Source organism: Phaethon lepturus, unplaced genomic scaffold, assembly GCF_000687285.1.
Source record: "Phaethon lepturus isolate BGI_N335 unplaced genomic scaffold, ASM68728v1 scaffold37, whole genome shotgun sequence".
Taxonomy (NCBI): domain Eukaryota; kingdom Metazoa; phylum Chordata; class Aves; order Phaethontiformes; family Phaethontidae; genus Phaethon; species Phaethon lepturus.
This window is the reverse complement of record NW_010553791.1, coordinates 6542-24346: the sequence shown is the minus strand read 5'-3', so window position 1 is coordinate 24346 and position 17805 is coordinate 6542. Positions and strand designations below refer to the sequence as shown.

Sequence of the window (17805 nt, the reverse complement as noted above, 5' to 3'; positions counted from 1 at the left end):
GGAAGAGGAATCTCAAAGAGATGGCACCCAGTAGCTAACATGTGGGTGCTTTGGTACCAAACGTGTTGTCCCCCACTCCCCAGTGCAGTGCAGGTAATTGGTCAGCTATTCCATCTCTGAATTAAGAATTTGGTTCTTATAGTTCGCTACTGCTATTTTTCTATTTACTAGCCCTTCAGTTTGAGAGTGATTCCCTGATGTTTTCTTCAAAAGGAACATTCCCAGCCTGAGAACTTCCCCAAGCAATTACATAGCAGGCACACATAAAGAGGTAGTCGCATTTTTTTTTTTCCTGCTTTTTCTTCTACGCATCATCTGATTGTGGGAGGGTTTTCCTGTAGAAGTGTTTTCCTTCTACACATCATCTGATGGCTTTACCATCACTCTGAAAAAGCCCTAGAATAAAAAGAGTTTTAATGCCTCAGAGTATTCAGAAAGCCATGAGCTTTTATTCACCTTGCTTTATGAAAGAGCATACTAGAGTTGCACAACACCTTGCAACTCTGAATCACTGAGGAAGGTACATAAAGTCTGTCAGGAGTACCTAAGTGGCCAAATACCTAAGAGCATCAAATATGGACAAGTGAAAGGAAGCTAGATATACACCAAGATACAAATTGGCAGTCATGCTGGTGATGTGAGCCTTGGGCTAATGAAGACGAAGAGCAGAACACCACCAGCCCCTCACCACTTCTCTCCACTTGCGAAGTGATAAAAATTGGTCCCGCTTCTTGTTGCTTCCTTGCCAAAGTAGAACAAAGAAATTAAACAGGAAGAGGAGGGGGGGAAGAGCTACTGCAATTGCTAGGAGTAGCAGTTATAGCATAGTTAAACACTTAGTTCAACACCCCAGTGGAATGCAGACATGACTGACAAAAACCAGTTACTGTGCAAAACACACAACACCTAGCAGTGCTGTTACAGTGCAATGTGCTGTCAAGACTAGAATACATTTAAGTTTCTGTTGCACAAGCAATAATGTCTTGATGTATGTCATCTGAAGGCTAAAGCCAAGCAGAAGTGAATTATCCATTTCATAACTACCTAGAAATAAATGGAGTTTAAATTAAGCCAGAGCTTCAGAGTAGAAGCAGGTGGTGGCTGAGTAATATGCACAAAATGATTCATTTCATAAGTTGGATGCACTTAAGTCTTGAATTCTTGTCTGTAGGCTAGCACAGTCAGAATTAAATTATGAGGCCAGCTTGCATAGCAAGTTTTAATATTAAAGTCATCATCAATTGGTCAGAATATCAACCAAAAAGACCATGGAACTGACTGATTTGCTGCAACACTTCAGAAGTGGAAAGAAAACAGTCAAGGCAGCAAAGAATCTAAGAATTCTTTATGTAACAACTGTCACTCCTGTCTCACTTTTAAATACAAGAAAGTTACTTCTTGCAGTTATGCAACAAAATTTAAGTCAGCCACTTCAAGTAACACTTTTAAGCAACTGAGCCTTAAGAAAGAAGTTGTTTACTGTAAATATCATCATGCGTAATTAAGTTTGTAACCTTGAGGTTAACACCAGTAAAGAGCAGGGATCCAAACACATTTTGACACAGAGAAAGACAAAGGTTAGGAGCTGTTGTCACAAGCGGTAAAGTACTAAAATTTTTCCAATAGTAACAAAAAATTTAAGGAAAAGACATGATAATATATTATAAATCTAGTTCTGGAAACTAAGTTCAATTAGCAATTGTTACTGATGTCATTCAGAGATGGTCTAGAACGGCACGGTAATTTAAATCACGAAAATAACTTCACAGTCATTGAAGCACACAGATTTAATATCAAAAGACAGAACAGAAGAGTTGAGGGGAAGGAGATGAAATCCTGCACAATAGGCTCAGCTGACAGAAGCATTTCTCATTTTACTTCAAATTCAAAAATAACAAGGTAGAACACTGTTTCAGCATCATGGATTTCAGTTTTTTCTACTTCATTTCTTGCTTCAAGAATCCCTTTCTCTCCACTTGACCATAAAGACCACTGTACATTACATTCCTATTGGTATACAAACCAATCTTGATGTTAACATTATTGTCACCTAAATATTCATATATTCCACACCAGACTGACTGGACAAAGTTAAAACACAGGAATCACAGTGTAACAATAGAGAGACCTATAAACCCTTCACATTACATTCACCAATCAGCTAGTTCTGCTTAGATTGCCAACCTGCACTTTGTAACTAGTTAGAGAGCTTTGGGGAATCAAGATGTAATGAAAACATCAAGAATATTATTCCAGATATCACAGGTTCTGTATACTCCTCACATAACACAGAATGCTAGTCATCACTCACAGGCTTTTTAGTCTCAAAACAAATTTTCCTCTTCCATTTGAAGATTTAACAGACCTTTAAAAAAAAAAAAAAGAATTGTCATATTTTAGTTTCCATTCTTTTCTTCCGTATCAGGGCAGGGGGGACGACAGACACGGACACATGACACTACATCCCCAAAGGGAGGACTTAAATCAAGATTAACTACAGATATAGATCAATGTTATAGATGTTTTTAAGAGAGAAGTATTGCATCTGTAAGCAGTATTGGCTTCTCCAACACCAAGCGTTCACTCCACATATTACGCTGTTTCCGATAAACCTTCTCTGCAACAGGATTAAAGGCAGTCCTAAAATATCAGTGCTAATTTAGTGCTCATCAAGATGTCGTAAGGGAAACAGGATAAAAAGGAGAGACTAAGCATAATTATACAAGAGTAATATTAGTAGGCAAGCTGGTCTTCGGCAACAAAAAGCAAACAAGTTTTCCTTAATATTTCTTCCAAAGCACTTTTAAAAGTCAATGAATAAAGGAGGCATAATAAAACAATGCCATACTTCCCTCAGAAATACAGCGAGAGAATAGTAAGGGAGGAAGGAGAAGAGAAAGCCAAGTATAGTAAAAGCACTACAAAAAAATTTGTTAGTGCTGCTTTCACACAATCAAGTCTCCCTTGGTAGTAAAATATAGTCATAGAGGATCTATTACAGTTACAGTATTAGTTTTCTTAAAGAAAATCCTAGTCCCTGTCAAAACGTTTTCTTTACTGCCTATAACTTTTAGCAGTACAGAAGAACACTAGCAAGCCTTGCAAATTGTATTACCAAACAGAATTAAGGTCAATGTTGTCAGAGGGATTAGGATATCAATGCCTTATGACCATGTCAACTGTCCAGAAGCCGTGAAAAAGCTCAGTCTTTTGTGAAGCATGCCAACTCCAACCCTATGCATTTATGCATCTGATTTCTGTCTAGGGCTAAACGATTTAAATATGCCTGGAAGCCCCTGGGTTATGTGTACTTACTGCTTCAACATAACGTCAAGAAAATGGAGAGGAAGCACAGGAGAAATCCCCTAAACCATCTGTGAAGTAACACTTCCCTACCACCACACTACTTTGAAAAATAATTACTAGGGGAGATGGGAAATCCAGTATATAAAGCTGAATTGCGTGGTGTTATCTTCTGAGGTCAAGGCACTAGGTAACGAGTCTTTTCCTGAAGAGAAAAGCTGACTGTCATAACCAAAACACACCCAAAGTCTTACTTGTTTTTAGTAAGACTGTGTTCACACTTAATCTTTACTACAAGTCCTCCAGAAAAGGCAATGAGGATCGAGCAATCAATGAGGTTTGTTTTTCCCTGCAAAACTTGCCTCAAATTCCTCGTGCATCACAGCTGCACCATCACTGAACTGTTCATCTGCAACACTCAGCCATTAAACAATGCCACACCTCCCTCTTTCTTGTGACAGCTTACACTAATTCAATACATCTCTCTGGAGAATAAAACTCCCTCTCCAAAACGTCAAAGTGGGCTTCTTGAACATACTCTGTTTTACAGCTCTTCCCCTCCCTCCCTGCCCCTTTGTTCTTCATGTTTAAAAAGCACTGAAATAGATTTTCAGGCCATTTTCCTCTCAACTAAAGGGCACAGTGAGAGCTGACCTGTGAAGACTGCAGGGCTGAAGGTCCTCCTAACCAGGTAATTCTTCAAGGGGACAAGAACAGAGAAGCAGTTCGATGACCGGCAGTTAGCAACATGTACATACAACCTTTTTCTAGCCAACAGCACAATGTGAAGTGCAGTGCTCCATTTATATCCCCATTTCTAGCAACATTTAAGACAAGGAATAACAACTGAGATGCACATGCGTCAGTTGTTTCTGCTGACCAAAAAAAACTTTTGCTTTCATTATCTCAAACAGAAATCTGTTTTGTTGTTTAAGCACAAATATTATTTTAAACATACAAAACTTCAGATTAGCAGAAACTTGATCTCTAATCATCCATGTTCTGAATTCAAAGGCATGAGAGCATTCAGATATTGATTAACAGGTTACTCCCTGTACCTGATCACCAGCACAGAAAAATTGTGTTTTAAGAAATGAGGTTGCTCAGTCACAGCTGAGGTCCAGGTATCCTGTAAATCAGTGTAAACACATCTCTCATCTGGAAGTTTAGTAGTTTATGATTAGCTACAAGGACAGGAAACATGGATTATACTGAACAAAATACCACTGAACAAGCCAGAAAAATACAGCCAACAACTTTCATTGACCTAGATTACTGGTTAAGGTATTTCTATAAGGGTATGGTCATATTATCCAAAGGAATTGCATTCCTATGGTTTCAATTTGAATCATAATAATTAAACTTTATATGTCAAGTATGGGAAACACAGAAGTCATTCATATCAAAAGAAATCCATGAATGTGCTATAACAGCAAAATCATGACTTGCAGTAGTACTGGAGTAACTAATATCCTGCACTACTTCACTATCTACCATCCTATCTCCACCTCCCAAAGGATCATGTGCACAAACGTGGACATGAACTGTAAAAGAACAGTTTTATAATTATAACTATGTGTTAGTAACTTATCAAAATCATCTTGGTCAAGGATTATGCTGCAAATAAATGCTAGCACAGACTGCCAATTACTTAATCAGAATCACTGTGGTGAAAACAGCTAGTTCTTAGTTAGCTACCTATTTCCACTACCTAGAAGTTTGATATACATTTATCTGTTTCATTAGTTTAAGACTCAAAGTCTAGTAAAACTAAGGTATAGTTAGAAGATTAAGGACACTCTGTGCATTATGGTAAATCCTTGTCTGGCAGGGAAGAATCTAGTTCTCCCTACTGAATTCCAGGCATACTCAGTAGTTGACCTTGATTTGTCACTGATAGCCAGAAAATAAACTGAATATTGTAATAAACTCCTTCTGTTAAGACAAATATTATTTGATGTCCTAAGGACTAGAAAACCTTAGTTGTTGTACTTGCAAGTTTCATTTACATGAAGACTTAAGTTCAAGTTCTATGAAGTGCCCCGTCTCTCTGCATCAGGTCCCACCTAGAGGCTCTGTCAGCAAAGAGGGACCAGCACTGAGCAGTGTTAGTGCCAGACTTCTCCTCCATTTACTCCCTTTAGACATACTCATGTCATCCTTATCATGACTGATAGCTGCTTTATAAGACTATGCAAAGCCAGGGGGATTGTATAAAATCACCAATACAAATAGCAGTGAGTTTCATACTTCAGGCAAGCATATCTCCATAAGCCTGTACACCACCTTCCTCCCGAAGGAAGCAGTGTCTGTACACAGCTTCATGAGTCCATTACAAATTCAGAAGCAGCATTGTTTCCTCTTCCTCTGATCCAACCCAATCAGGCAAGAACAGTTTGCTTAGTAAAATATTTGCCAAGCGCAAAACCACTAATGCCTATTCTAGCAGTTTTACTTATCCTTGGTAATGCAGTTGTGAAGGCAAGCCATCAATGGAAAGTTCACTGGCTGACTGCAATCACTCACTAAAATAAACAGGGAGTAGCTCCATACAGGTCAAGGGCACTAGAAACAGATTTAGTTCACCTTGAAGAAGTTATTCCCTAATAAATTGATCCTGTTGCATAGTTTTCATCTGATCTTATTCCAATCTATGGCTTCATTCTTTCCAGTAAAAAGTATTCAGACTATCAAAACAAAAAAAAAAAGCAAGAACAGAAAGACACAAACAGAGATTTGATACAAAATATAAACCTCCATATATCAGTATGGAAAGAAAACAAAACTGTAACCAAACATATACCATCATGTGAAAATTTTTTTAATTTCATCTTCCAAAAATAGTAATTTGTACACCTAGCAAGATCTCCAGAGATATGAATCAGTACTAGCATGGTATGTGAACAAATATATAGAGCATCAGAAGTGTTGTAACTACTGACATTGACTTACTTTATTAGAGGACATTTGTCTCAAGAACTTTTGAAAAGTTCTTGAGACAATTTCAAAAGATATTGTGCTTTTAGAGTGGGAAGCCCTTATCCAGAAACCACTTGAGACAGCCAGGAATAAACTCCTTAAAATAATCTTAAACTTTGCTCTGTGCTTCCACATATACTTGATATTAGGGATGCTCTGATTGGAGCTGTTAGAAGCTGTTTTTCTGGTCAGAAGGCCAGGGTTGTTTGGGTTTTTTTCCATTAAAACACCACATAAAACCAGAGCCCCAAATATCCACTGAGAAGCATGACAGCTCTCAGTGGCCCCAATTGCTGTTTTTCCATTGCTTGCCCCTGCACCACCCCGCTCAGTGCTGATGGCATAGTTTCTTCTGGGGTGAAAGAGCACTCAGCAATCCAGCAACCTGTAGTTTATTATTAAGCAGCCCTCAAGACAAAGGCACAACTGAAGAAACAAAGACTTACAGTGATTTATTTACAGACAGGAAATGTCTTTAAAAAGAGATTTACTTTAAATGGTTGGTTAACCTGGTAGCAGAAACAGTGTTTTCTTAGTTTGTGTGAACTAGGTCGAAAAGCTTTTAACACACTTCCAATACATCTATACCAGGCCCATAGCAGAAAACACAGTAAATTTTTCAGACCTGCCTCTTCGTTACACACACTTTTCTAGATACAACTTGTGGTGTTCTGGTGGTTCTAGATCAGTAAAACAGCCACCTAAATATGAACCAATATTGGGTAGTATGAGCTGTGTTTCCAACATAATGTGTCAGAATTGCAATTTTACAAGTTCAACAGCCTGTGTTTATTTCAACACATTTATATAATGTCAGTTCACAGTTTTCATACTTGTCCAGCACAGCCTAACAGCCAAAATTCTAAGTGTGTGCCCACCATAAATTTACTATTCTACTGCAGACATGGCCTATACCAGTCTTGAGGAAAAAAAAAAAAAATCTTCAAGGTTAAGCATTTCCCTGACCTCTTTTTGAACGCAAACATACTATTTCTACTGTATCAGCAATAGTGTGGCCAGCAGGAGCAGGGCAGGGATCGTGCCCCTGTACTTGGCACTGATGAGGCCGCACTTCAAATCCTGTGTTCAGTGTTGGGCCCCTCACTACAAGAAGGACGTTGAGGTGCTGGAGTATGTCCAGAGAAGGGCAACGCAGCTGGGGAGGGGTCTGGAGCACAAGTCTGATGAGGAGCGGCTGAGGGAACTGCGAGTGTTTAGCCTGGAGGAGGCTGAAGGGAGACCTTATCGCTCTCTACAACTACCTGAAAGGGGGTTTGTGGTGAGGTGGGTGTTGGTCTCTTCTCCCAAGTAACCAGCAATAAAATGAGAGGAAATGCCCTCAAACTACGCCAGGGGAGGTTTAGGCTGGACATTAGGAAAAATTTCTTCACTGAGAGCGTGGTCAAGCATTGGAACAGGCTGCCCAGGGAGGTGGTGGAGTCACCATCACTGGAAGTGTTCAAAAGATGTGTGGATGTGGCGCTTCAGAACATGGTTTAGTGGGCATGGTGGTGTTGGGTTGATGGTTGGACTTGATGATCTTAAAGGTCTTTCCCAACCTTAATGATTCTGTGATTCTGCTGTTTCATTGTCACTGCAGATTATTTGTCAGCTGCCAAAACACCAACATTTTTATACATTTAGAGAGACAAGTCATTAACACACTTTAGCTTTCCCTTTTCAATCACACTTCTTCATTCTTACTTCATTCAAAGTCAGTGCACTAACATCTTTTGACATGAATCTTATCTCTTCTTTAAGAAAGTATTTCTACAACAACTTTCAGTGCCACCAGCTGGCACAGTACACTTCCATCAGTGTTAGTGTGCTTCTGTGACTCAGTAAGTCAGACAAATATGCCAACAGGGTCAATCTCCAAGTTATTTCTATTCTGTCAGTTTAAGGATCTAGATAAGAAATCTTCCCCCCCCACCCTTTAAGTACTAGAAAAGATTCTGATCCTGTTAGAAATTACTATATTGCTGAGTAATCAAGATCCTGAGTTTTAGATACATTACAAAGTTGTCAACTAACTGTTAAGTAACATTTAACTAATTCTTACCTTGTAGCATACATCTATATGCAGATTCAGATATTGCATAAATGTGCGGTGGCATTTCATGGCGCTTCTTCCCTCTGTACATCTCGATAATGTTTTCTGAATAAATCGGGAGGTTCTTGTAAGGATTTATAACTACGCAGAACAGCCCTGAATAGGTCTTAAAAAACAAAGAAAGAAATGTTTCTGTTAGTAAACAGTATTGAAATGGAGCCATAAAGAGCAGAAAACTTTTTTCGCAGGTTCCGCAATATTTATCTTAGAACAAAATCAAGGTCCTTTTTGTTGAGCAACTCAAAGTACATGCTATATTCGAGTTATTGGTTTCTAGTACTCTTAAAAGGCTCTTTAATTACCTGCATAAAAAGTAATTTGAAGATAACAAATGTGAGTAAGTATGAAGTGGAGCATCTGATCTCTTTCCCACAGATATTTATATTTCCCCTTCCATTTGCCAAGCTACAGGATTTATGGACATCTTTTGATGTTCAACCCCTTCAGCAACGTGTGCGTTCAAAGTTATTTTCTCATTTTTGAAGGAACTGATAATCTCGGTTACTCTAGTATAGTGTGGATAAGGAAAAAGCCTCTTTACAACCACCACTGTTTCTGCTATCCTACTGTTTTCTCATATCTGTATGTCTTCCCTGCTCATCATCCTTTCTCAATCCCAAAGCAGTCTCCTCCTGGAGAGGTCAGTCCCTCCACTGTCCCACCCCAGCTGATGAATAGCCCAGCAGCTGGCACTGCAGACTACATTTCATATCCTGCTTTTAGAGTTGATCACAAACAGAAGTTACCAGGACCACTATAATATCAAGAAACTCAAGCACAAATTTTACTTTGCTTATTTCATTGACTCCTATTGAGGCATTTCTACCAAAAAAATGCCTCAAGTTTTACAAACCTGAGCACACATTGCAAGTGATACATATAGGTCCACATTTCCCTCTGAGTGAAATATCAAAGGCTACTTCAGAACAGTTCAATCTCTGCTCCACAGAAGTTATCTAAAAGGAATTTATCATATAAATACATACGGAAGAAAAAAATGCATACAGTCAACCACCCATACTTTATTATCTGGGAGGGACAGATGAGCATGGGTTGGCTCTATGGGCTTTACTAGGGATCAAAGATTAAGCTCCCAGACAGACAGTTTTGGACCATGCAAAAAAACAGGGCTAATCCATGCTGTTTTCCTGAACCAAGGCATGTGGATGGCTCTTGCCTTTTTGAAATCAACTGAACGGATGGTTTTTAAGAAAGTAAAATCTCTCCATTCACTTATATTTCATAGCATGCTTTGAAAGTGCATTATTTTAGTCATTAATACTATTTACATCTTTACTGGCACAGGAATATTAGCAAGAGAGACCAGTTTTCTTTCAACAGAAACAACAAGTATCTTTCTGAATGTCAAGACAACTGTTTTTCCTACCTTTGCAGGCTGAAAGAAGGAATGGAGACAGTAAGCAGAGAGCATTAACAGCTGTTGAAAGCCTATATAGTATTAAGCAGGTAACTCATGATTCTTATAACATCTGTCGATTTAAAAAAAAATATTTCTGCTACACTTGTATAGACAGAGTAGCTGAAATTCCTGATCTGCCTTTTTTTTTTAAATATATAAAAAATTTTATTTGGAGGAAAAGGTGCCCTGTTCTTTCTACACTCACAAGGAATTCTGAAAAGACCAACAGAAGGTGATCTCTGAATTGAGTCAGGAGCACCATCGGTAAAGATGATGATGTTGGTTTTATGCCAGATGTCCTGACATAAGTACATCTTATGTCCTTATAGAAAAATAATCTCTCCACTTTGGTCAGATCTGCTGGATAAGCAATGCAGTGCCTTACGCAGCCAAATATCTTTGGTAATAAGGTATTTATTTCTCAAGAGAAAGGAAACATGTTATCAGGTCAACTGACCCAAGCATAAAGAACAACTTATCAGTCATTAATTCAACGTAAGCATGGGTCTGTTGGCAAGGGAGCAGCTCCTCCCCAGCCGGCTTCCCAGCCTCACGTTCCTACCACTGTCCCTCTTGCCAGCATCAGCACCCGTGCAGTCATTTACCAAGCTGACTACTACTGAAGATAAATTTCAAAAAGAATCGGTTGGTAACAGAGTCAGTTCCCAGACCAGACTCATCCATGGCCACTAGTGACACTGTAAGGGAGAGAGAAGGCCGGACAGTTATTTTAATAGCACAGTACAACTGACCAAAGGAGACAATTAACTGATAAATCTACGTTCCTAGCCAGCCGTCTTCCCTATTATGCTTGACCAAGGTCACCCACACTCATCTATAATTACTATGGGTGACATGAAGGCATGGAGAATTACCACAAGCCTGATTTCCATTCTAGTCTTCAGAAGAGGATAACTAGAAGAAAGGCATACGTTCGCCAAGCCCATCATATGGCCACCAGCTCAAAATCACTAAACAGCACTTATGCTGTGTTTCTCTACTACAGCCACATTTAATGAAAAAGAGACAGACTTGTTTATTGCTGACTGCAGATGAGTTCTGGCCACGAACAAAAGAATTCACACAGCCAAAGTCCATTTCCAGATGTGTCCGAACACACCCTCTAACCAGGGTAATGGCATGAACATTTGCTTAAGCCAGCAGACCTCTTTTCTCCAGAATGACTCTGGACTCTCACCCAGCAGCACTTCTGAGCCTTGGTCCTGTTTTCACTCGCCCAGCTCCAGAGACTTGCACTTTACCTCCATGGGTCGCTCTTCTGTGCCCTACTGTGGACAGGAAGTCTCAAAACAGCACCTAATGGTTAAGCTGTCAGAGTACTGCTGCATACACCAGCTACATTACTGAATCACCCTCTTTCAAGAGCAACATCGCTATTTCTCTGCAAATTCACCTACAACTTTTATCAGTTGTTTTGGTTCCCTTATGTTCACAAAGTTGGGGTTTTTTTTTCCCCCAGTACCACTGCCCTTCCCCAAACATGAATAAACTGATCTGATAAGTTAAAATAAAATAACATAAATAAAATTCTGAAGTGCTAGGACAAGAACAGCTATTTGAAGATTATCCTTCCCTCCTCCTCTCAGTTGCTTTGGCATCTTTTGTTTATTTCCCTGACACAGACACGGAGTAAATGCTATTACTCTTTAACTACATAAAGAATTAATACTTTATAAAACCAAGCTTAATCCGTCACACCTCTGTTGATGATATCCACCCTGGAAACTTTTCTAGACTATCTCCCAATGCTGCAATTGGATGGATCAGTGAACCTGGAATGATCCAAATAAGCAAAGTCCAGCAAGACACCAACATAACTCAGCCAGTCTAGAGGAAGAGCAGAAAGTGTCCTGGGCAAATGGAAAGGGTTAATTTAAGAGGCTTTATATTGAACAGGGACAAATTAGAAGTTAAGAAGCACAAAATTCTACCATTTCACCCATGCTGGGATTCATTTACTTGAACCTAAATCTAAGGGATAGGTTTTTATCCCTGATCATTAAGTATGTGTCATGACATAGCTCTTCACATGCAGCACCTTGAACTCCAACATACTGATTTCCTGCACATTTGCCACTCAGTTCACTCTCCTGCTGTTTCCTTGGAGAATTTAAAAAGAAAAAAAATCACACTTTCTCTAAAACATCACCAGACTGTAAAGCCCTAATTTATTCAAAGGAAGATGGAACTGACTTCTCCCACAAAGCTCCCAAATTTCTTGACCATCATCTGTTGCAGAAAGCAACAAACATATTGATGAGTTGTTTTTGTGGCTTGGTAGGCACATAAAAACAGAAGGGATGCCTTCATTGGGAGGGAGGTAAATGGTACGAGACTTCTATATTGCTATTTTATAACTGCAAAGTCTCACAGTACAAGTATATTACTATATCTAAGACAGCACATTGGAGGTATAGGCTTTCTGCATGCAAATTGTAGACATGAAAAGTAGACTGATATTGTTTTACACACCTTGAAAAGCCTCTTGGTGGCCAGCCATAGAATTAACAGGAATACTTGCACACCTGCCTTCCAAATGGACAGGCTACTTAATGAATACCACCATATAACTGTTGAAGATACCCAGAGCTTTCACACACGCAAAAGGGGCAGAGTGATGCCCTGTGCCTCCTCTCTATTCTGCAGTACATGGACTCTGCCAAAACTGTCAGATCTGAATTACAGCCAGGACCAAGCACTGAAGAGCTACAGTAACTAGCCAGTCTGGATGAAGAACCAGACTTCATTAATTTTTCATCTGACAGAGGTAGGTACGTACATTAAGAACTTAAAGGCAATTAAAGATGCTTATTCACCTGGAGATCATGGAATCAGCTGCAAACAAGCTAGTTGCTTGAAATACACACATTTCTGCTTTACCAAGGAACAGGATATAGACAATATCGACCAAGAGCAATAAGCCATGTTGGAATGCACACTCTCCAGGCAAGGCTCCAGAGACAAATAGTAAAGCAGTGCTCTGACAGAGGTTTGTTATACAAACTCTCCTTCAGGACACTAATTGTGGTGTTTGAATGTTTCCAGATGCTTACAAGCCTTTATCCAGTAGTATATCATTTAGTAATTTGGATTTTGGTAAGCTATCCCAGACTGCAGAGTTCAAGTTCCTGGCATTGGCCTATTTGAAAACTACATTATATTCCTAGCAGTAAGCAACCTGAGAAAAAGATCTATGTGAGTGAGCTACTGACAAATAGAGAGTGCATTATTTCCAGGTGAAAGCACATGGGAATTTAGGCTCTAAATTTGGAGTGTGGGCTCCAGAGCAAGAAAGGTTTTCATGGCTTGTCTTCCCTTAAAACCATATCAAGCCTTCACTGTGTATACACATATGGTTGTATTAGTGTCAAAAGCCTTGTACAATTCCTTAGATTAATAGCTTAGCTTTACAGTTCTTGCATCAACAAATAAACTGTTACGACTGTTAGGTTGCCTCCTCATGCCACAACATCAAAAGGCCTCTTTAAAGCATCATTTCTGAGTGCATTAGCAAGATGCAGATAAATTTTTGGAACATGTAACCATCAGCTAGCATCACCTGAGTTTCCAGGCTCAGCATTTATCTCTAGTTCTTCAGATATAGGAAGTGACAGATTTCCTCTATTACTACATAAATAATTATGCTGAAGGCATCTCCTGTCATTACCCAAAATATAAATCCGCAGTTTCTAGCCTAGAAAGCAATACTTGTTTTAAGCAGTATCCCATGTACTAAGGGGTAGAGCACACTCTCCAGGTTGATAAATTGCATCATCATAGCATTTTCTTGTCTGGTTTCACTTCATGAGGTTATGCACCTGCTTTTCACAGTCAAGAGATATTAAGTCTCCTGAGCTTGGCATGGTTTTCTTGTGTACTACCTTTTCCCCTGAAATGAGGCAGTTACTCCATCCTAAATTCAAGCCTTAAAGAAGGGCAGGCAGCTCTTCAGTCTCAAGAGGGGAGGAAAATGAGGCTGTGGCCTGGGCTGGAACACATTCTCTGCTTTGCACAGCGGCTAATCCCCAGCTACCACCCACCTCCCCTCAGGGCAGGGACAGAGAGGCCACACAGGTGCCCCAGCACCATGGGCTGGCCCCACACCACCACCCCGAGCCCATGCTCCCCAGCAGGGGCACAGTCAAGACTGGAACCCGAAGTTATCCCAGACACTTCGGTAGAAGCCCAAACAGCTAGTTAAAAAAGAAATCCTGTTGGCACCCAAGAGGGGTCAAGGATGCCAACAAGAGTAAGGAACCCCCTGAGGGGTAATGGGAACCTTGGCTCTGACAGAGGCTGAGGGTCAAGAGCCACTGACTGTTACTCGGGACAACTGAAGAGTAAAGTCTGTGCACAAGAAGAATGAGAAAGGAAAGGAGCACAACAGACATACAAACTATTAAAGAAAGAATACAGCCCAAACTTTAGAATACTTGTCTATTGATGCTCTCTACAGCTAACACTACAGAGAGGATGCTCACCGGTACTGTATTTTCACATTTATAGCCTTCAGGTTATGTGTTTAAGGAGAGAAAAACCAACATTAGATCAGCAGTGCAGGTTATACTCCTGCTCAGCCAGCTCAGCACCTCTCAGAGATAAGACAGTGTCACAGCCAGTCAGACAGCATGACTGCTTCAGCCACAGCAACTGCTGAGACATAAAACATGATCTTAGGTTGCACCAGGGCCAGAAAAGTATTAATATCCTTTCATAAGGCTCCTGTATAGCTGTATGTTGGAGCTTGACTGCTCCACAGAAGACTTAGAACAGGCTACCTGTGACTTCTGATGCAGGCATACAGCTTAAAGAGGTGTCTTGCCACACAGAGCGCCTGAACAGGAGTCCATAATCCAAATTCTTGTACCTTTTAAAACTGCTAATCTACCATTTCTAATAGAAGTAGAGAATATATGACAAGAATGTGCACTTTTTCATACCTCTGCTTGCCTGAGGGCAAGGAGGGCATTGATTCACTTCCCTTAAATCCCGCTGACATTTCTAGCAAAGTAAAACCCTACGCAGAATTCTCAGCTTGATCACATATATGGAGTCTTCCAAAAATCAGAGTTAAAGACAAGTTCTTGTGTCAAAGCAGCCCCTACAACTTGCGTTTCTTCTGTGATACATTAGGTACTAGATCCAGCGACTGGTTTGTGTTAAGAAAAAGACAAAATTAAGTAACAATTTCTTGCAGGTTCTTTTAATACAGGCCTCGATACTCAGTAATCTGAAACATTCCCAACTGGACCAGCAGGAAAATTAAAGCAATTAAAACCCAGAAGCTTATATAATAACACAGATTGTTCTAGGTTATGCTCCAGCCTCACAGGAGGCAGTAGCTTAAGAAACAGTTTACAGACAGCTCCTCAAGTGCAGTTTTATAAGAGCTTCCACTCACAGCAGGCTCTGGAACTGGGAACTACAGCATATTTCTCATTCCTTCCCTCTTCTGCCCCAATAAAATGGAAAGCACACGGCTGCAGACCAATTACAGAGGTAATACTTGCAATTATCAAAAAAATATCTACTGAAGTATTTTTAATTGCACAACAGTAAGCATGTTTTCTTCTTTACTGGTAGAAAGAAAACCCGGTAGGCATATACACAGAGAGCAATAATTAGCAGCAAGGTTCCAGGAGCTCTCAGCCTTACATAAACATTTCCAACCCTTTTGAAAAAGTCTTTGCTAAAAAAAAAAGTGGAGGAGTGGGCGGGGATGATAATGCATAGTTCATTAGAGTTTGAAGGACTTTGAAGTTGAATCTAACCCTTTCCTCAAGACTGCTTCACCATCTTTTTGCCCTTCCTCAAGGAACAGCAAAACTAGTCATCTCTAACTTGACTTCACCTAGAGCATGCACACGTCTTACACCACGTGTCCCCACCTGAAACACTCTAGCTGCACATCCAAACGTGGGTCGTGGGCTCACCAACAGACAGCACCAGGGGACCACCCTGCACACAGTCACACCAAGGCAAGAGGCCATCTGGATACTGACATGGTTTAATAGACGTCAAGCATTTGAGAAATTCTATTCATTTTAATCCTTTTGACTGAATGAGGTCAGGAAGCAGTTAAGTAGTAATTGCAATGATTTATGAGGGTATCAGCAAGCTACATATGATCAACTGCAAGCAATGGATTTCCTCCAGGAGAGCTGGGACTAGAACAGATGTGGCAACAGCAACATTTTTTTATAACAAATTTTTATAAAGCCCATTGGATTTTTATTATCTTAGTTTTTCCTGTAGCTTACTTACACTCTGTGTTTGAGTGAGCAATTCCTTCATCCCATTTTACTGCACTGGGTACAGGAATGAGAACATTTGGCTGCACAGGACATACTTTTGGTCCTATGATACCTTCTTTCAGTTTGATTATCTTCTCTAACTTGAACATTTACAGACCCATTGAGTAGACAATATGCCATTTATCCAGGAACTTTTCAGATATTACTCTGCACTTACCATTAAAATGCAGCCATCTGCAACTCAGATCTTACACTTCTCTGGAAAATTGGTAAGGTGTGTCAGACCTCTACGGGATCCATACTGTTAGTGTTTGCTAGAGCACTTAGCAAGAAACCCATTTCAGTTTAACAAAATATTTCTGTTAATAAGATGAGCATAAGGTTGTGTTTTTACATTCATTAATAGAGTATGTAGGAACATATAAACATTTAAGATATGCTTTCAAAGGGAAATGGAAGGGTCTTTGCCATCAGAAGGGGTACTGACACAAAAGCAGAGCTTTAAATTGCTCGAAAAAGTGTCACCTAGCCCTGACTTAGAAGTATTAATAGTCATTAAGTTATCCATTCCAATTCCAGCCAGTGTCTGCAGTATCAAGAACAAGCTGCTTTCCATTTAAGTAGAAATTAGGTATTTACAGTCATGATCTATGCAACTAGCTGCATTTTGATTAACGCTTTTAAATTACTTAAAAATTCAAAATACTAAGAAAGTTATATCCAGAATGCTGCCTAACAAAGCATTGAGACAGTATCTAGAGGGATCAGGAACACTCCTGACCACTTTGCTTTTTGCAGTTCTAGAAGTGGTATAGCATATATCAAAATTCACATTTAGAGTTCAAAAAAGGACAACCATCTCACTCTGAAGTGAAAGAAAAGGAGTCTCCAATTGCACACTAACTAGCCACTCTCTCTTCCAAGTGCAGAGAAAACAAAATGGTAAAAAAAAACAACTTAAATACTTTAAAAAAATACTGACACAGTTCTTTCCTTCAGATCAGACATAGGAGTCAAATTGGATAGTAAACTTTGAGTAGAAGCCTGTAACTTATATACAGCCTGTCAGTATATAAGTCTTCTGAATAGACACTGAAAGCAATAGTCGTTGATACTGAAGTGCAGAGAGGTCAAGATGAAGAAAATGTCTCTTCCTACCCCAGAAACTCCTTTCAGTTTTCAGACCTTATTTGTAGCTCTCCATCAAAGCACCTAAGTATTTCTCACCTTCATATTGTCAAGTGCAGCATTCGTCCACCTAGCACTTCATTTTCAATTTATTTAGTCAATCCTCCTTCTTGTTTATCTCCCCTGCCACTCCCATCCCTTCCCACCAAAAGCCAGAGACCCATTTCAAGTGTGTCCTTTTTCCCAGGACTCCAACAGAAGGAGACAGCTATAGCTCGGACAGCCAAAGTCATTTCTTCAGCTGGGCTCCACACACCACCCACAACAGCAAACTGACACCACAAACTTCAGAGCCATGAACAAAACTGCTCGTGAACCTCTACAGCGTCCATTTTTGAACTGCTGTGCTGTAAGTCAGTGATTTCCTAGGTCCAGATACCACACTGGACCATGAAGAATTTGGAAGCTGGGTCATGAGAAACCCCAAACCTCATGAAGTTGTGACAAGGCGGATTATTGGAACACAATCTTGCCTATCACAGCTCGCCACAAAGCTTTACAGCAACAGTGGCCTTGAGAACTGAGTA

The 17805-nt window shown here is 39.9% G+C and overlaps 1 protein-coding gene across 4 annotated transcripts in view; it reads right to left on the bottom strand.

Annotated features, from left to right (window-relative positions):
- Positions 1–17805, bottom strand: part of MYH10 (myosin, heavy chain 10, non-muscle) — a 102339-nt gene that overhangs the window by 80220 nt on the left and 4314 nt on the right. For all 4 annotated transcript variants that reach the window (XM_010291615.1, XM_010291613.1, XM_010291614.1 and 1 more), the window contains exon 2: positions 8345–8501. In XM_010291615.1, coding sequence (XP_010289917.1) covers positions 8345–8501 — 157 coding nt within the window. The remainder of the gene's footprint in view (positions 1–8344; positions 8502–17805) is intronic.